Genomic DNA, 21687 nt, shown 5'->3' on the forward strand with positions numbered 1-21687 from the left:
CTTCTTCTTCTTCTTCTTCTTCTTCTTCTTCTTCTTCTTTTCTTCTTTTCTTCTTCTTTTCTTCTTTTCTTCTTCTTCTTCTTCTTTTCTTCTTCTTCTTCTTTTCTTCTTTTCTTCTTCTTTTTCTTTTTTTTCTTCTTTTTTCTTCTTCTTCTCTTTTTTTCTTCTTCTTCTTCTTCTTCTTCTTCTTCTTCTTCTTCTTCTTTTCTTCTTCTTCTTCTTTTCTTTTTTCTTTATTATTATTATTATTATTATTATTTTTATTATTATTATTATTATTATTATCTTATCATCATATATATATTTTATTATTATTTATTATTATTATTATTATTATTATTATTAAATTATTATTATTATCATGATTGTGATTATTATATAATATAATAATAATAATAATAATAATAATAATAATAATAATAATATTAATAATAATAATAATAATTATAATAATAATATAATAATAATAATATTAATAATAATACTAATAATAATAATAATTAATTATTATTATTATTATTATTATTATTATTTATTATTATTAATTCTTCTTCTTCTTCTTCTTCTTCTTCTTCTTCTTCTTCTCTTATTCTTATTATTATTATTATTATTATTATTATTATTATTATTTATTATTATTATTATTATTATTATTATTATTATTTTTTATTTATTATTATTATTATTTATTATTATTATTATTATTATTATTATTATTATTATTATTATTATTATTATTATTATTATTATTATTATTATTATTATTATTACCGATGTTTGCCTTCCTTTATTATTGGTTTTATTTACTTGATGTGTTGATGAAAATCTAATATTCTTGTATGAGTTATATTGGCAATTGCCTAAAAATAAACTTTTGAATCTTGTAAAAAAAAAAATTCATTCGCGCAAGCGATACGCGAGGTGTGCCCTGGGACAGTCTTGTCCTAGTGTGGTACCCCTTTTGAATAGAAGTTTTCTGCAGTGGGGCAGGATAAATTCGTCCTGGGACAGTCCTGTCCTAGTGCTGAAGAAGCCTAATATTATCGGTAAACCCAAAAACAAAAAAACACACATTGAAAATGAATGAATAAGTAAATAAAACGAAGAGCTTCCGATGCCACCTCGTCGAACTAGACCAATGCGTATGCCGCACGGCCGAAACAGCTGCACAGCGGCGCCTAAGTTTTCTCAGACCTCATGTATGCAGCAGGGATTGGCCGAGGCCGACTCAGAAGAATTAATGATAATGTTAAAACGTACAACAATATGTACTTCTTAGCCCACAGTGCCCACCCCCGCCCCTCCCTCACAACCCTGACTCTAATTCAATGAATAACATAACCCTAACCATATTGATAGTGTAGTACAAAGGATTAGGCTACTAACAATTAATTAAACGTGCTCTTAAATACCTACAACATAACCACCTTCACTATCACTCATATATGTCCCCATATAGTACAACTATCCCAAGAATTACAATCGATCAAAAACAAATAAATAATCATGTAAGTCGATTGGTACTTGTAGACAGCAATCCGCCAATGGAAACAAACTCAACACCTCCCCCCCCCCTTTTAACTTAAACCTTACCTACCACTATTATTTTTCCCACCTTTACAATTACTCAATAACTGGAATTTCAAAGCTATCGATCATTGAAATAATCCGGTACGCTGATAGGCCGCAGGCTTCAAACATCCACTAATCAGAAAACCACAAAACCAAACAATTTCTTCCCCCCCCCCATCAATTTAACCTCTTATTAACGGACAACCATCTCAATAAATGCTATTTCACAGTAATACTCTTCAACAGTCGTAAGGTCACTTCCCTCGTAATGACGCATGGTAACTTAGTAACTGGCTCTAAACCATCGTAACAATGGCGGACGCCCTTATGAAATATTTCTCCGACGAGCATAAAAGCGTATCCAGAGGGAAAAAAAACCATTATAAATCTGATCATGTTTTGACTTTTACACATTTTGATCACAAGACATATGAAAAGTTCTAGCCAGCATGAAGAATAAAAAGTACAGATTTTCTTTGTTTAGAACCACGATAGCCGCCGTTGCTGGGCGACTTGACATCAGACTATTGAATCCAATTGAGCATCAAAGAAAGCGATAAAATGATTGGCAGGGGTCCCAGCAATCCACCAGTCAGAACAAAACAACAACCCCCACCCCATCTAACCGTACCTACGCTCATATGCTATCTTATTGTATACATGTCTAAAAGAATAGCATCGTTACAAACTACCAGCCCAATATATCCCCTAATAATCGCCCAATTAACCCCTCCCCTCACACTCTCATGAACTCCACAGCCACCATTAACAATTTTATGTATTCAACATTTTTAATTGTTAAAAGTTTAAAAAATATCTGAAGTATAACGAATGACAAAGAAGCAATGAATGACACAAGCTATTCTGCTGCCCATACAACAACATGTACAAGAGGTAACAAGCTATAGAAATGAGTGAATACCTAATTCAGTCCCTTTATTAGTGAACAAAGAATAATTACAAAGACCGTTCCACACGGGACTGGTATTTCAGTGTTGTTGCTTGTTTTAATGTAATTTTAATGTCTGATATTGTCCGTTCTGTTGACTCGTAAACACCATCGATTCTAAAAAAATTAATTCATATCCTTCATAGAGGAACCTCATTATTTAAAATGAATGTATTAATTTTGAGTGACTTAAATCTTATAACATAAATGAAACTAAGAATTCTGAGAAGAAAACAAAAGGTAGGATTCTCATCTTAGGTGGGAAATGGTTAAAATGGAAATCAAGCAATTTTCTCAAGACTTCTGCAAATAAAAACGTTGTAAGATGATGAAAATAATTAAATTTTAAATGAACAAGAATTCCTAGGCATTATTGGTAAATATTTTTCAGAACTTTATAACGAGTTGAAACAAAACCCGAAACAATAGAAATGGTGAGTGACGGGTACAAAAAAGAATCACTATACCAGCCCCCCCCCCCCCCCCCCCCCCCCCCCCAAAAAAAAAAAAAAAAAATAAATAAACAGTAAGAACTATGTGACAGGCTTTTTACTTAAGATGAAATGGGGATTGCTAAAGAAAAAAATGCATCATCTCCACGGCAGATGGGATTCCAGTAGAATTTTACAAAGTATTTTCGGGACGACATCAACACGTCGATGTTTAACTGTTTTGAGTTTAGTCTTAGAAACAATATCCTTAGTTACAGTCATAGAACAAGGGGGTGGGGAGTAATAGCGATAATACCAAAAATCAATTTATCGATAGAGAAGATTTAGGGAATTGTAGGTTACCGTTTATTTATTATAAAATATTGGCATAACACTGGCAGTTAGACGGAAAGCAGTTATATTCAATTTAATTAGTAATGACCAAAAATGATTAATTTATGGAAAAAACATTGCTGATATTTTGAGGGAAATTGATGATATAATAGAATATGAAAAAGAAATAAACGTATCCTAGTTAATGGTTAATGCTATCAACTGATTGTAAAAAGGCTTATGATACTATATCAACAACTTTCTATTGGAAACTGTTGATTAGTTTGGTTTTGGAGAATGTTTCAAAAGTTGTATGATCATGATTCTCAATAAAAGGAAGGTATGTGTATAGATTGGGGGTAGGGGGCATATATCGGGTTCGATTGATATGCAAAGAGGTGTTAAACAAGGCTGTCCGATATCTTATTTTCATTCTAGGAGTAGAAATAATGGCTTCTAAATAAGACAAGAGAGAGAACATTCAAGGAATACAAATGGAAAACACAAGGGTTATAATCAAATAATTTACTGAAGATACAACTAATTTCAAAGGATCAAAATGTTTTAAAACATGTGTTAGAAAACATCATTGAGTTTTAGATATTCTCTGGATTTACTTTGAATGAAAGTAAATCTAAAATTATGCAAAATTGTACAAATATCAAAACTATAGAAAAAACACAATGTTCAACATTAAAATTGTAGATGATATAAACAATTTAGGAGCATTACATGTATTTAGTTTCAAAATAGCAGCATCTGAAAACAAAAAATAATTGGATTCCTAAAATTTAAAAATAAAGAAATGCTAAAGTTATGGGGAAAAAGAGACCGTTCTATGATAGAAATAAAGACATAAGCAAATCCTTTGGTATTTCGAAGTTACTTTATATCATGCAACGTTTTTCACTTCCGTTGATCTCATTAGAAGAATTAAATCGATTATTCTTTAACATTTTGTGGCCCAAAAAACCTTCAAATTTGAGAGATTTTTGAGAGAGTCAAAGGAGAAAATATGTGTAATGATATAAGAAATGAAGGGTTAGATATGATTGACATAATTTCTCTACAACAATCGTTACTAATTAATTGGAGATTCAGGTTGAAGTATTGTTTCTACTAATATGATAGTTAAGAAGTGTTTTACGTTAAGCAAATTTATAACAATTCAAGACAAAATGTATTAGAGTTGTGATAAGAATAGTATATTTCGTTATTGTGTTGTGGATAAAAATGAATGTGAAATATATGGGAGATATGATAAAAATGACGATGTTTGAGTGGGTAAAAATTGAAGTAAAATGTAAAGGAATCTTTATATGAATGGCAATGACGTTGTTATATAGAGTTGATAAAAGTAGACGTAAAATATATGGAAATCTTGATAAGAATGACAATGTGTCAATTGGATAAAAATTTATGTAAAATCGATGGAAAAAAGTTACTTCAGAGGCTGAATGAATGTAAGGAACATTGATTTGATGAATAAATATTTGTCAATATAACTTAGTCTAATGTGTATCATGATTAGTATTTTGATAATTCCCACTCAGGATCAATAACGTGTATCTTATCTTATCTTATATCACAACTTCGAAAAACAACCAAATCAAAAATGGAACATTTCCTACTTAAACCACTTCTTAAACAAATCAGGCAATCTTCTTGAAACAATAAATTTTGACTCCGAAACGTTCCATGTTTCTTTTTTTTTCGAAGATGTTAAATTCACTTTAGTTCATTACTATTTATGATTTTAACCATCTTTCCTGTATTAGACAGAAAATGTTCTATCTACAAATAAATACTCAATTTTAGTCAATGAGGACACTGATTTGTTTCTATTGTTTTAAATCTCTATATTTCATTGTTTCGTAATTTGTCATCAATCGGAACAATATGGAAAGCGGCGGAGATTTTTGATGCTGAATGTTGAATATATAATTTTAGAAAGAAAACTTTGGTTATGTGATTTTTAAAATCTTACTTTAGAGATTTGTATAAATTCTTAAAGCAGTAGTTCAGCTATGTGATCTTGTAGAATGACACTCGTATTCGGATCGGAATGTACTGGGGTCGAGTCCCACTCAAAGCCTCGCATAGTTGAGTCCCTTAAATAGGCTCTTTACACATATTCTCTCACTGTGCTAGGATGTAAAATGAGTACCTAGTCGACAACAGTTTCTGACTGAAAATAAAAATGTAATATTGCCTAATGGGCTTACATCACCCGCAATTTAAAAAGATGCCCAATCACAACTCAAACCCTTGCTTTTAAAACTATTGTTAGACCAATTTTGGAGTATGGCAGCTCAATTTGGGACCCATATACAAACAAAAACATCGACACCTTAGAAAACATCCAAAGAAAAACAGCAAGACGCATCACAAACACACTCGATCCTTTCTCAAGTTCGTCTGAAATATCACAACGGATTGGCCTTGAACCTCTGGAAAAGAGAAGAAAATAGATAAACTTAAATTGTTCCACAAGATCTACTACAAAAATTCGTGCCTTAAACTTCCAAACGACATCAAGGATATCGGCACAAGAAATACGAGGGGACACACAGCAAGAGTAACCATCCCAACATCAAAAACAGACGCCCACATGTATTCGTTTTTCCCTTCCACTGCCCGACTATGGAATAGCCTCCCAGCTGAAGTGGCTGAAAACGGTTGCCAACATGCCTTCACGCGATTGCTAGAGTTCACAACGTGACTTTTTAATCTATGTTTTTTGTGTTTTTTTTGGGTTGTTTTTTTTTTAATTAGTATTATGTGCAGAGTTTTAGCAAGTTTAAAATGTAAACCACTGTGGAGTGATCCTCGACAATATTGGAGGTTTCCACAAGACGAAGAAGAAGAAGAAGATTCCTTGTCCAAATGTTAAGTGTTAATTTGGGCTCGGGGCCGCTGTAACTTGCTTTGAGCACATTTCATGGAAATTGACCTATATAAATGCTCAAAAGATTAAAATACTTTCTTCAGATCAATTTGAATATAGAATCAATATTCCGCTTTAGATTCATTCCGGTATAAAATCAGATCAGAGATATTAGTCACAATTTATACTATTCAAAGCCACATGTAAACAACAACTATCTCAAGTCGAAGAACCGTGTGTAAGTTCCAACCGAAATATAAAAAAAAAACACTACGGCGAGTAAACGAACCATGCCTAAGTTCAAACCCACAGATAAATAACAAACGTTGTAAGTCAAAGAAACATCTCTAAGTTCCAACCCAAATGTAAGCAACAAACATGGCAAGTCAACGAACCAAGTCTAAGTTATAACTCAAATGTAAACAACAACGATGACAAGCTATCGCACCATTTTTTTCTAACTCACTTGCAAACGACAACCATGGCAAGCTTACGCACCAAGTTTTTGTGCTAAACCACAGGAAAAGATCAACCATGGCAGTCAACAAACAAAGTCAAATATGTTCTGGTTATTCTGCCTTCTATTTAATTCATATGACCATTCAATTATGTTTAAACTATTTTAAATTTCAAATGTTTTATTTATGTCGTACTTCACATGGGTTTAACCTAAATTCAGATCCACACAAGCTCAATATTGAATTTATTACTTATCCACTCAATTTGCTATTATAAATAGGAGAACATTCTTGATAATCTGTTGGTTATTTTCAAAATTATACAGGTACACACTGCATTTTTTTTTGGAAAGTGGGGGAGGGGGTGGGGGGGGGGCATAAATCTATGGTGATAACTGTAGAGCAGATGTTACGTATTACACGTTTTTATTATATTTGTGTCGTCTATAATTCATAATTCCCAGTATTCAAAAATAGATGATCGTTCAATACGTGCCTGACTGTACCGAGTCTCTAACCCAGTACCTTCCGATCCAAAAATGATTGTGATACCACAAGACCACATTCTTCTTCTTCTCTTCTTCTTCTTCTTCTTCTTCTTCTTCTCTTCTTCTTCTTCTTTCTTTTTTCTTTCTTTTCTTATTTTTTTTTTATTTTTTTTTTATTCTTTTTTTTCTTTTATTATCTTATATTATTATTATTATTATTATTATTATTATTATTATTATTATTATTATTATTATTATTTATTATTATTATTATTATTATTATTATTATTATTATTATTATTTATTATTATTATTTATTATATTATTTATTATTTATTATTATTGTTATTACCATCATCATTATCATCATCATCATCATTATCATCTTCATTAATTTAAATTTGAACCAGCCCATGTGTTAGTTACACGTAACGATACAAAGCATCTCAGATTATGTACAATTTCTGATTTAAGGAAAATACGAGATACCGACAATATGGCTCAAACCCTGTTTCTTCTAGCGAGACATTTTCCAGTATATCAATCTACTCACAACCCCTGTTATATAAATAATTCGAAGTAGGTGTTGCGTGATCACAGGGAGGGGCTTTTGATTAAAAACAAGGCCTAGTAGAGGACGATTGTTATGATCCATGAATATGAAAGCTGCTCTTAATTAATTAATGCTTGAGTTGTTTCCACTTAACTGTTTGCATCAATGTTTGCATGTACAATGTATGAAATCGAACGCAATAATGGACCTAATTTATTATTGTTGTAATGAACAATACGTTGCATGAACAATAGCTGAAAAATTAATTGATTTGTCTCCGAGCTAGCTCTCTTAAACTACAGATGGGGAATAAAGTAAGGTTGATATTTCTATATAAAATCGATATCGTTCTTGAGCTAAACATATATAATTAGCTCACACCTGGTTTGACTACACGCATTCGACGAACTACACAAGACAAGCAGAAAAGTTCGTCAAATCCGTGTTTCGACGAATACATGAACACGGTTGGAAGACAAGAGACATACACTGTGAGGTCCAAGTATTGTTGCGATGCTCTTAGTTAAATATTCTTCATTAACCAATTGACGGCTATTCTATTCTTTTTCAAAGTTGTTGTATTTCACTTTTGTTCACTACTATTGGCGGTTATAACTATCTTTTTCCTGTAACATCGATAGAAAACCGTCAGACCGGTAGCCAACATTCAACATGTAGATGTTCATTTTTAGTTAATGAGGACAATGAGTTGTTCTTATTGTTCTAAATCTCTATATTTCCTTGTTTCGTAATTTGTCACCGATCGGATCAATACAGACAGCTGCGGGGATTTTAGATGCAAAATATTGAATATATAATTTTGAAAATAAAACTTTGGTTATGTAATTTTAAAAGTCTTACTAGGGAGAACAATCACACATTCTTATAGCAGTAGTATGACACACTCCTTTGGATCGGAATGTCTTAGGATCGAGTCCCGCTCTGAGCGGCGATAAGATGAGTCTCTTGAAAAGGCTCTTTACTCATATTCACTCACCGTACTCAGATGTAAAATGAGTACCTGATCGACAACAGAGGGTGTCTGGCTGACAAAAATGTATTATCACTTAATAGGTGTCATTTCTCGTGTTGCTGTTGGCTAGGGGCCATTTTAAATTGTTTTGATCACATTTCGTTGACATTGCCCTATATATATGTTTAAAAAATTATTTTTTCCGATTAATTTTAGGGGCGGTTTGGGTCCTTTCTTTAAAACATCATTTACCTATATTAGGAGGTTTTAATCATTCTGTATCATCATAAAAGGTTAAAAAAAAAGTTTTCGGTGAAAACTATAAATTATCTGTGTTGAGACCTCTTTTACGACATAATTTGGGGGTCTGGCATGAAATATATAGCAAACGTTCCACATAAACTAATGAAGGAATGATCTCCATATTCTTCCATCTTATCAACATTGTAGCATAGTGTGTCTTTAGGGAAATGTTACGGCTTTAGCGTATGGATTTTAATTTGAAATATAATTTAAAATATAATACCTTATCAAAAAAATATCTCTATGGCGACATAATACATTGTCTCTGTGACAACGGTGGAAATTTCCAAAAAATTTCATTGAATAGATTCTGAGAAATATTTGACAAAGTATTTCATGACCTCTTTTTACCTGTACTCTTTTCGACTGTGATTTTCGTGCCTTTATAGTTTATTTAAAGTAAGAAGTTGGACTTCAATAATATTATTTCTGATATGATAAAGTATTGTTTTCCACAAAAATCTCAAAATCAAGTTTTTGAAAGATTTTCCTAATAATTAGATCCACACCGCCCCTAAAATATCGACTCACCAATCAGCTTAAGTTCCACTCCGGCATAATACCAGATCAAAGATATTGGTCACAATTTTACAGTTCCAACCTACATGTAAACAACCACGGCGAGTCCTTGCTCCAAGCGTAGGTTAGAACCCAAATGTAAACAAAAACTCCGCCATTGCCGGTCCCAAGCCCGGATGAGAAAGGAGGAGGGTTAGGCGTAGGGCCAGCAACTCCACCCTAGAAAACACAAACGCTACAGAAACGTAGACTAAACAAAACCCAATTACTGCTGTTCTGGGAGAGGAAGGGTCTTTGCGACACATGACGCTTTGCAGTGAAAGCCGAGAGGAAGCTACAAGGCCGACTTTCCTTCTTTCGACCAGAACCATCAACGTCGGAACATGGCATGTGAGGACCATGTATGAGACGGGAAAAACCAGCCAAGTAGCAGCAGAAATGAAAAGCTACAACCTCACACTGCTTGGAATCAGTGAGACCCGTTTGACCCAGTCAGGGCAGAAGAAACTGATCACAGGAGAGCTCTTACTGTATTCCGGGCACGAAGAAGAGAACGCTCCACACACAGAAGGTGTGGCACTCATGCTGATAGGATGGGAAACACACGGACCGCGAATTATCGGAGCTTCCTTCAGAACAAAAGTGAAGAAGATCACAATGAATATAGTACCATGTTATGCACCAACAAATGAACATGACGAAGAGGTAAAAGACAGGTTTTACAAACACATTGCAGAAGTCCTGGCAAGTATTCAGAGAAAGATGTAACATTCTCATGGGTGACAAAACGCAAAGATAGGACAGATAATACAGGGTTCGAGGAAAGTGATGAGAAAACATGGACTGGAGTAATGAACGAGAATGGGGAGACATTTGCGACTTCTGCTGATGAAACCGGATGATTCGAGGTAGCATTTCCCAAAAGAATACATAAGGCGACTGGGTATCCCCGACCTTGGTTACGAAAACAATTGACCACTCTGCATAGCTAGAAATTCAGAAGGTCCCTATGGATGTACGGGTGAAAAGAGGAGCAGAACGTTTGCATGGACCACCACCTGGTTGTAGCAAGGCTGAAATTAAAACTGAAGAGAAATTGGATGGAAGCAACGAAAAGATAGAAGTACAATGTCAATTTGTTGAAAGATCCAGATACCCGACGAAAATTCAGCCTGACTCTCACCAATATGTATAAAGTATTAAAAGGAAACACCATCCTGGGAAAGGAACAGCAACTAAATAGATGGGCTCTTCACTTTGAAGAGCTTCTGAACAGACCAGCTCCGTCGAACGGCCCAAATATCAACCCAGTTGATACAGACCTTGACATCAACTGTAGACACCCGACAAAAGAGGAGATCAGGAACGCCATCAAACTATTGAAGAATGGCAAGGCAGCTGAGCCAGACAACATTCCCACAGAAGCTTTAAAGACGGACTTAAAAACGACCACAGAAATGCTTTATCCTCTCTTCAAGAAGATATGGGAGGAGGGAGAAGTACTAACAGAGTGGAAGGAAGGGTACCTCGTCAAACTGCCTAAGAAAGAAGACCTCAGCAATTGCATTAACTACCGAGGAATAACGCTTCTGTCAGTGCCAGGAAAAGTCTTTAATAGAATAATCTTGGAGAGAATTAAAAGTGCTGTTGACCCCCTCCTTCGCGACCAACAGACTGGCTTCCGCAGGAATAGATCATGTGTCGACCAAATTGCAACCCTACGCATCATAGTTGAGCAATCCTTGGAGTGGAATTCCCCGTTGTACATCAACTTCGTTGATTACGAAAAAGCGTTTGACAGCGTGGAACGGGAAACCTTATGGAAAATACTCCGCCACTATGGGGTTCCAACAAAAATAGTTAGCCTGGTCCAAAGTTCTTACGAGGGAGTGACCTGTCGAGTAATCCATGGGGGACAACTGACAGATAACTTCAAGGTTAAGACTGGAGTCAGACAGGGATGTCTTCTGTCACCCCTTCTCTTCCTTTTGGCGATTGACTGGACAATGAGGTCAGCAGGTAGGAGAAATGGGATTCAGTGGACATTGTTCGACCAGCTCGACGATTTGGACTTTGCAGATGACTTGGCCGTGCTGTCCCACAATCACCAACAAATGCAGGACAAGACAACAGAGATAACAGCAAAGTCATCACAAATCGGACTCAGGGCCCATGAGGGTAAAACAAAGGTCCTCAAAATAAACACCAATAGTAAAGAACAAATCAAACTGCGCGAAAGCGAACTGAATGAGGTTGACCACTTCATGTATTTAGGCAGCGTATTAGATAAACAGGGTGGCACAGATGCAGACGTAAAGGCAAGAATTGGCAAGGTGAGGGTACCATACTTGGAGCTTAAAAACATCTGGAGCTCCAAGGTGGTGTCAACCCGAACCAAAATAAGACTCTTCAATTCAAATGTCAAGTCAGTCCTTTTGTATGGAGCGGAGACCTGGAGGACCACGAAGACCACCACTGGAAAAGTACAGACCTTCATCAATAGCTGCCTCAGAAGGATCTTCAAGATTCACTGGCCAGACAGGATCAACAACGCAGACCTGTGGCAGAGAACATCTCAAATGCCAGCAGAAGACCAAATCAGCCGCCGCCAATGGAGATGGATTGGGCATACCCCGAGGAAGCCAACCAATAACACCGCTAGGCAGGCGCTGAGATGGAAACTCGAGGGAACACGAAAGAGAGGGCGGCCTAGAAACACCTCCCGGCGAGACCTGGAGGCGGACATGAAGAGGATGGGACACAACTGGGGAGAGTTGGAGAAGATGGCCCAGGACAGAGGAAGATGGAGGACTGTTGTCGACGGCCTATGCTCCACTAGGAGTGACGGGCATAAGTAAAGTAAGTAAGCAAATGTAAACAAACACTGCGAGTCAACGAACCATGCCTAAGCTCCAACCCACAGGTTTACAACAACCATGGGAGTCAATGAACCAATTGTCAATTGTCAATTGTTCTGGTTATTTTGTCTTGCATGTACCAATTCATGTGACCATTCAATTGTTTTAAAATATGTTTTGCTTTATTTTTCATGTATGTCGTACCTGACATGGGTTTAATCCAAATCCTGATCTGGACTAGCTCAATGAGGAATTCATTATTTACCCTGTCAATTTGCTATTGTAACTAGGAGCACATTCTTGATAATGTGTTGATTATTTTCAAAGGTCTACAGGTACACAATATTTTTGGGGAAGAGGGAGGGGGTGGGGGGTGGGGGGGGGGTAAATCAAAGCGGCTAACTATAGGGCAGGCATTGCGCATTACGCGAATTTATTGTATTTGTATCGTCTGTAATTCCCAGGATTTAAAAAAAAATGAGCGTTTAATGCGTGCTCGACTGTATCGATTTGAAAAAGTTACCATCACACTCATTATATAAAGGCTCTCGGTCTCAGTTACGAGACGATATTATGTTCCTTCTATCAAGTAACATTTTAAAGTTAACATGGTGTATGCTGTGCTTACAATATTTTCATTGCTTGGCGTTGCTGGATGTCAAACTTTAGTAGAATCCAAATTTATCAAGCAACCGATGTTATGTGACGTCACAGAAAGATTGAATCGGAACTGTTCCTCTAAAATTTCTAGAATACGGACTTTTGTGGAATGTACGACTCACTGTGGATCAGACAAGACTTGTATAGGAGCTAGTTTGGACGAGAAAGGATTGTGTTATCGTCACAAAGAATGCCCACAGATTTCAGGATGTACAATCCAAAATGCAAATCATAAATATATGACAAAGCATTGTGCGCATGGGACATGGAATATGTCAACTCAATCTTGCAATTGTGTGGACGGATTTTACGGTGACCGATGTAACAAGTGTCACAAAAAATGCAAAGACCTTATTGGAGCGCGTTACTCTGAAGGTATTCACCGCGTTTACCTTGATCCAGATCACAATTGTCTACGACCCTTTCCTGTTGTATGTTATATCAAGCCTACCACAAATTTTAGCACGGTGAGAATATTTGAAAATTTTGGATTGGAAAAATTTAGTTTTAACAGTACCTGGAATTATTATGTGGATGGATTTTATTACGACAATGACAACTTTTGGGGCGGGTTGTATTCTTGGTACAGACTATCTAATTTCGGTTGTGATGAAGTTATATTTGCGATGAGACTCATGAATTATGATAATATTCCGACAATCTATCGAGTATACAGAGATTTTCAACTCTACAGGGAAAAGAATAAATACAGTTTTACATTCCGTGGGTCGACGACAGGCGGTAGTTTTCCTCCTGGGTCATATTTTGGAGAATGTCTTGGTCCCTTTAAAAACGTTCCATTTTCAACCTGGGATGCAGACAGTGATGGGAATATGGAAGAAAATTGTGCCGCTAGATCTGGGTTTGGTTGGTGGTTCAAAGGCTGTGACAATCCCTGTAACGCTCTAGGGTTCGGACCCCAGTACTTGGACATCAAACCTCGACATCAAGTATTTTCTTTAAATGGAACAGACATGAAACTTATTTCAAATGATTCTGTCAAATATTTCATGTACCTTAAATGCTCGTGAATGGTTTTGTAGGAGACTCACAATCCTTTAATTTCAGGATCGAAACATAAATGTGACCTGTCGTAACAAAACGGCATGTCTTGCTTTGGTTAGTATCTACGAACAAATTGGCACCAGTGCTTAATTACTGCCCATTCATAAGTACTGGCGAAAAAGCTTGATTTAGCGGAGTACAAAAAAATCTTTCTCTATTTTTAAACGTTCGCTTAAAACATATCTGTTTCGATTTTAGTAGCTGATATGAGAAGCAAGATAGGCGTCTGGTTTGTATTGAGTTGTGTGTGTGTGTGTGTGTGTGTGTGTGTCTGCGTTCTTGTGTATGTGAGTGATTGTGTGAGTGAGTATGTTTCGGTCAAAGTAATTTGAAATTTAAGGGATTAGAGTATGATGTCTCGGATGTATAGCGCTATATACGTTTGCCTCATTATTATTATTATTATTATTATTATTATTATTATTATTATTATTATTATTATTATTATTATTATTATTATTATTATTATTGTTGTTGTTGTTGCTGTTTGTGGTGTATATAACTCGTGGTAACATGTGTGTAGACTTTTAAAACAACATGTGCGGCTATGTGGTCTAGTGGTATGGCACTCGCTTTCGGATAGGAAGGTCCTCGGTTCGAGCTTCGCGCTCGGGGACATAGTTAAGTCCTTGGAAAATGCTCTTTACTCACATTCTCTCACCGTACTCAGGTGTAAAATGAGTACCTGGCCGTTAACAGCGTTGTCTTTGTACGAAATATTGTAATATCGCCTAACTGGCGTCAAGTCCAGTCCTAAATGTTTAATGTTGCTGTTGACCAGGGATCCCTTGTATAGCGCTTTGAGCACATTTAGTGGATATTGCGCTATGTAAAGCTCAAATTTTAGGAATATCAGGACTTTGTATATACAATATTCGCTCCTAAAAAAGGAAGCCAACAAAGCTTTTTTGTAGGGATGACGCATGATGTTTCTTGTTGCGTTTAATGAGAGATCTTGCAGCATTCATTTGAATACGTTGCAACATCAGAACTCTCTCGGCGGATATGTTTAAAAAGAGAGAGTTACAATAGGGAAAAAGATTAGCGGAAGAGTAGCGCCCTTGATTGGACGTCACCCATAGTCTGGGACGTCACCGGCAGAAAAGTCATTAGAGATAGAACGTCATGTTGGTTGGGCGTATGCGTCTCTCATCCTCGCGGAAGCACTGACATGCACTGACACATTTATGAAGTTTCTAATTTTACCATTTCTGTTTAGTTGGAAATTTAGGCATTGAGAAAGATATTTTGTGAGCCGATCTAATGTCATATTCTCATCCATGAAGATGCCGAGGTTTTAACAACAGCGTAAGAATGAAAAATGAGACGTATATGGGAGAGGGGTAGAGGGGGAGGATGTTATGTTTATGACTGAGTAAAATTACTTCATTCCCCCTCCCCTTCTCTCTCCTCCATCCTCCCACTCCAAAAATGTTTAATCATCCCTAACCACCCAAACTTTTCAGTTCGTGTCATCCCCTTCCAACCCTCCCCCTGCACTTCTATCCACATCTGACCAATCCCTCCTCTCCCCTTCCTCTCCCTCCCCTTTTCCTCCCCATCCACTTCCATACAACCCCCCCCCACCCACACATTTCTTTTAAAAATACACACACACACACACACACAATATATATATATATATATATATATATATATATATATATATATATATATTAGGGAGAGAGATAGATAGATAGAGAGAGATAGAGGGAGAGATAGATAGATAGATAGATAGAGAGAGAGGGAGATAGATAGATAGATAGATATAGAGAGAGAGGGAGAGAGAGAGAAAGAGAGAGAGAAAGAGAGAGAGAGAAAGAGAGAGAGAGAGAGAGAGAGAGAGAGAGAGAGAAGAGAAGAGAGAGAGAGAGAAGAGAGATGAATAAACATTGAAAATTAGTTTTCACTTCTGTGACCAGCAAATAATTTTTTTATTATCCATTTCAGATTGAAAATAATATAAATTTATTGATACGTATGATGGAAAAACTCGAAACTTTTCTAAATTGATGCAAATTTCTGGTGGTAATAATTTGAGATCAATGTGATTGTATTTCACGTCGGGTTTTTTTTGGTTACATATAACTTTCAATATTCTATGTAAAATGGTTAGCACATGTGCTATTTTCAGGTCTGAAAATCTAAATTACTTTGGGCTAATAGTTAAATACTCTAGAACAATCAAAGAATATAATTATAATCAATTACAACAATGATAAGTCAAGCCCATTTATGTGCTTGGTCATCAGACCTGGAAAATGTGCACGCCAGTTCCTTTGACAATACAATATGGCAAAACCCTTTTTAAAGTTTTGTCAAGAATTATCACCCATTACCAATACTGGTGTTCCCTAAGGTTGTGTGCTGTCACTAGTACTTTTCATGATGTACACGAACGACTGCAGGAGCACCCATCCTGAAAATGTCACATTTATGAAATTTGCAGATGATACTCGTCTACATGGCTTTAAAGTAAATAACGAAGAATCAGCTTATTTTGAAGCAATTGAATCTTTTGTCTATTGTTGTGATAGAATTTGTTAGGGTTATATGTAGGTAAAAGAAAATAATTGGTTATAAACTTTAGAAAATATAAAACCATTCATCATCCACTAAAAATCAAAGATCAATAAGTAGTAGAGCAAGTTTTAGATATTTAGGAGTAGTGGTAGATTATAATCTGAAATGGACAGATATTACAATACAAAATAAATCTAAAATTAATAAACTGATGTACTTTCTCTATAAACTTTTCCAATTTTAACATCGATTCAAGCCTATACAAATTGTTTTATAGATCAGTCATTGAAAGTGTGTTGTATTTTTCTATATTAGTCTTGCGGGTGAGGGAGGCAACATTAGGATGTGTGATAAAATGCTCTTTAATCCCACTATTAAAAGACCATCAAAATATATTAATAGAATAGACGATCTTGGCATTTTATTTGTAAGGTTCTGAATCCGACCACTTCACAAAATTATTTTTTAAAAAGAGACACCACCTCAATAAACACATCACAGCATGAATTATAAGTGACAGAGTTCTCTCCAACGAAAGGCATACTCGTTCCTTTCTCCCTACAAGCATCAGATTATTCAATATCGAAGAATTATGAACCTCTATTGTGTTACTTATTTAACTTGTGTTCTTAGCTGTAGATATAGCTTACACTCTTATAGATAATTTTAGCGTAAATATTGTGTAAACATGTATACCAACTGATCTATTTCTTCACCATTGATATTTACCAACCATCTGCAGTGAATTATTTTAGATTGTGATACTAAATATACTTTTAAATCAATAAAAATAAATGTATTTTTTATTCTATAAAGCCTACATATTATCTATATCTATTTTTCTATATAATATTCATGTTATTGCATGTGATTAATACATTCTTATTTTATTTATTTTGAAAAATTTATAGGTTATTTAATGATGATACCTGTGTATGTTTAATGTCAATACTTGAATCCATCTCTTTTCTTTGCCACATCTGTTGTACATTTTCCGAAAAGGATGAATTAAGTTGTTTATATTATTATTATTATTATTATTATTATTATTATTATTATTATTATTATTATTATTATTATATTATTATTATTATTATTTATTATTATTATTATTATTATTATTATTATTATTATTATTATTATTATTATTGTATTATATATTATTATTTTATATTTATATTATTTAAGCAATGTTTTCTTCATATTCATATATCAAGGGATTTTAACAATCTCCAACTTGTCAAAATGTCTTAAAGATGTGACGTCTTTCACTCCCTCTCATGACCGACTAAAGTTTTCATTGTTGATTCCCTTTGAAATCAGACATCGTGTTTGATGGATTCTCTATATTCCTTCATGGAATACCAAGGCTACGTGGCGGAAGGCCATACTCTCACAACACAAAGATTGAATTGTTTTGGACTCCAACTCAAAAGCAATTTGTGAATACTACAAATAACTTTATCAGCAAGACTAGGTTTACAAACAGCATTAACTTCCTTATATACTAACGAATATGTGTTAGTATGGGATGTATTTCTATTTCTATTTAAGATCTCTGGCTTAAAGTCTTGCCCCCACCGCTCCCTATTTTATGACTATAACAAATAGATTTTTTCTAACTTTGTTGTGTACAAAACAATTGTAATTAAAAAATATATGTTCTATGAATCGTAACGAATGATTTGACGAATTTTAGACAATTGGTAAGAAGAAAGTTGGTTAAAGATTATATCGAATTCTTGGACGTCTCATGTTTGATATTTATAACAATTATTATCTATTAAACAGTTTTCTGGCCAATTTATTTGTTTAAACCCGGATTTGTTGAATTACGTTTTTATATGAGTTAGTTATGATAACTGCTAGAATTATAAATATCTCATTAGTCTTTGTCAGTCTTGACTATAGGCTACTTTCAAAGCTTGATAACTCTGTGGCTTTCTTGTTGGGTTTTCTTTTTTAATAGCGGTCTTACTTGAAGTCTGAGGATAGAATAAATATAAATATAAAGAAAAGATGTAAACAGAACATATCCATATTGTTAAAAGAAAAAAATCATCATTGTCCTCTTATCTTATCAAAGGATGAGTACAGGAATTATCCTTTTAATGCCTTATAAAACAGTTTATAATTACAATTTGCCATCATCATCATCATCATCATCATCATCATCATCATCATCATCATCATCATCATCATCATCATCAAACCACTATCATTGTTATTATCATTATTATAACTGTCATTTGACACTACCAATACCACAAGAAGTTCAAAACGATGAACCACCAGAGATTCACTACTACCATAACCACTACTAGCACCATCTAAAAAATGACACCAAGAACCAGCAGCACCTCAATCGCCATCACTACTACCATTACCACCCATACTACCACCACTTTCACTACTACCATTGCCACCCATACAACCACCACTTTAACTACTACCATTACCACCCATACAACCACCACTTTCACTACTACCATTACCACCCATACAACCACCACTTTCACTACTACCATTACCACCCATACAACCACCACTTTCACTACTACCATTACCACCCATACAACCACCACTTTCACTACTACCATTACACCCATACAACCACCACTTTCACTCCTACCATTACCACCATACACCACACTTTCACTACTACCATTACCACCCATAACCACCACTTTCACTACTACCATTACCACCACAAAAACCAACACTTTGACTACCACCATTACCACCCAACAAACACACTTTCACTACTACCATTACCATCCATACAATCAAACTTTCACACTACCATTACCACCCATACAATCAAACTTTCTCTACTACCATTACCACCCATACAACCACCACTTTCACTACTACCATCACCACCCATACAACCACCACTTTCACTACTACCATTACAACCTCCTCCACCAAACCATCACTTCTACCTGTACCACCACCACCACCACCACCACCACACCACCACCACCACCACCACCACTACCACCACCACCAGCATCACCAACACAAGCACCTCAACCACAAAAAAACAATACCAAGAGCCAGCATCACCAGACCCCCTGCCACCTCCACCACTAATTCCACCATCACCCCAACACACACCACCACCACCACACTTACCCTAATTATGAGAATGCGATTTAGCCGATTTGATCCAATCCAAGAAGGCTGACACACGTGTATAAACACCAGGAGCATAACGCTGAGCACACCCATACCCATATGACACAATACCCACCAAATTCCATCGTCCGGTACTCTTGCACACCAAAGGACCACCAGAATCACCCTGTCGTAGAAGAAAGGAGACACTCCAAGACATTGAAAGTTCAAAGTAAAGAATTAAAAATAATAAAAATAAAAATAACATTACCTTTATTCATCAAATACGGGAAATTTGTCTTTAGGGTCTACTCCAATGGAAGAATGGAATAACCCGGGCGTCAGACGCAGTGCTGCGCCTGAAATCGGGTCTAGGGCGAGGTGACTTGCTCAAGGCAAAAAGGCCAGTGGATATTCGAATTCAGTACTTTTCCGGTACGAGGAAAAGACCTTACCCTGAGCCAGTCTGCTCTAATCAGAACAGTATATAGAATAATCATTTAAAGCTCCGTGAAGTCAGGTTAGGGATGAATGGTCATGATCAATTGTTATATACCATCCGGATTAGACTCTAGACTCTTGCAAATTCCTTTTTACCAGATCTAAGAGACGCAACTGTGACACATACACTGATAACAGATAATTCTTTGATAATTTGGACGACAAGGTGCTCTTTTTAGACCCAAGTGCAGTGAGAGAATGTGAGTAAAGAGCATTTTCCAAGTATCAACAATGCGCCTCTCGGAACTCGAACCCAGGATAATTCGTTCCGAAGGCAGGTGTCATATCACTAGACGACATAGCCGCACAGACGAGAATTATAGGGTATGGAAAAGTGCCAGATGAAAATAGAGAATAAAATTATACAGCTGGATGGCTCAGTCTCTCTCTCTTTCTCTCTCTCTCTCTCTCTCTCCCTCTTTCTCTCTCTCTCTCTCTCTCTCTCTCTCTCTCAACCACACACATACTTTATATCTCTCGCAGCCTTGTTCAGGATACGTGTCAATTGATCCCTAGTATACTCAATGACACCGTGATGTATATTCTTATTCTCTTGTTTTCATCCAGTACTTCTCCATACTATACCGTTTTCCTCGATGTGGCCTCAAAACGGAAAGGTTTCATACACATTATTCCAGGTCCTTGTAAAACTGAAAAAAAAAGAGACAGAGTCCAGAACAGTCTTACCTGACAGGCGTCTTTCCCGCCCTGGACAAAGCCAGCACACAAAGTTTTGGTTCCTACAACACCTCTGCCCAAATAATAGTTGCAGACATCATTGGAAAGTATTGGCAAGGAGACTTTCTGGAGGTATCTCTTGGTATTGCCATCTGGAGATTAATTCAAAGTTAAAATCCAGACAAATAAATATAAAACCAACTACGTCGGGAGGGATAGATCAAACTGAATTTTATGCTTAACTTTTAACTCTCTCTCTCTCTCTCTCTCTCTCTCTCTTCTCTCTCTCTCTCTTTCTCTCTCTCTCTCTCTTGTTTTGTGCGTGAGTGTGGGTTGTGTATGTGTGTCTGTCTGTCTCTGTTTCCTTACCGAAGGTTTCCGGATTTTCCCCAAAATAAACATATAATTTTAAAACTACAACTTAAAGTACACGCTAAACATAATTTCGTTCAACAAAACGACACTTACGACTCAGCACCAAGGAACTGTAACTATAACAAAATTGATAGGGAAAATTGTTGTTTGTTTGTATCGTTATGGTGTAACGATTTTTCCTGAAGATGCTATGGAAAGGGTTATCATTTCAGTTATATCAAATACATTCTTAAACCAGGAACTGCTGTAATATGGAAAATGCCCTTTAAATATTTATCTATTTAAATAACCCTTAGGCTGCAAACTGAGTGCATTCAATTTCATCTCCTGTTCGTGAATAATTACTGTCATAGACTCTACACATATCTGTAATTTACTCACACAAACGCATGAAACATACCAGCAAACAAACTATGTAGAGCCTAAAATGCTTATATTACT

General features: G+C 35.7%; 2 protein-coding genes across 2 annotated transcripts; one reads left to right on the forward strand and one right to left on the reverse strand.

The window, feature by feature from the left end:
• Positions 1-9769: 9769 nt before the first annotated feature.
• LOC144960758 (uncharacterized) lies at positions 9770-12324 on the forward strand. The gene is made up of 2 exons (XM_078894052.1): positions 9770-10230; positions 10638-12324. The coding sequence occupies exons 1-2, from the start codon at positions 9770-9772 to the stop codon at positions 12322-12324; spliced, it is 2148 nt and encodes a 715-aa protein (XP_078750178.1).
• A 5803-nt stretch (positions 12325-18127) lies between these two features.
• LOC144960759 (trypsin-1-like) lies at positions 18128-21610 on the reverse strand. Its single transcript, XM_078894054.1, has 4 exons — positions 21592-21610; positions 20881-21023; positions 19711-19879; positions 18128-18557 (listed from the first exon to the last, which is right to left on the reverse strand). Exons 1-3 carry the CDS (start codon positions 21608-21610, stop codon positions 19712-19714), a joined length of 330 nt encoding a protein of 109 aa, XP_078750180.1. The 3' UTR covers positions 18128-18557; position 19711.
• Positions 21611-21687: the final 77 nt, after the last annotated feature.

The sequence above is a fragment of the Berghia stephanieae genome, chromosome 15 (genome assembly GCF_034508935.2).
Source record: "Berghia stephanieae isolate SIO BIC M18660-M18661 chromosome 15, UCSD_Bste_1.3, whole genome shotgun sequence".
Taxonomy (NCBI): domain Eukaryota; kingdom Metazoa; phylum Mollusca; class Gastropoda; order Nudibranchia; family Aeolidiidae; genus Berghia; species Berghia stephanieae.

What these genes read in the sequence shown, in the direction of transcription:
- LOC144960759 (XM_078894054.1), bottom strand. An exon ending in GCGGGAAAGACGCCTGTCAG is followed by an intron (nt 19,880 to 20,880) that starts GTAAGACTGTTC and finishes CTTCTACGACAG; the next exon opens with GGTGATTCTGGTGGTCCTTT.
- LOC144960758 (XM_078894052.1), top strand. Translation starts at nt 9,770, where the DNA reads ATGACGCTTTGCAGTGAAAGCCGAGAGGAAGCTACAAGGCCGACTTTC. An exon ending in GCAAGTATTCAGAGAAAGAT is followed by an intron (nt 10,231 to 10,637) that starts GTAACATTCTCA and finishes ACGAAAATTCAG; the next exon opens with CCTGACTCTCACCAATATGT.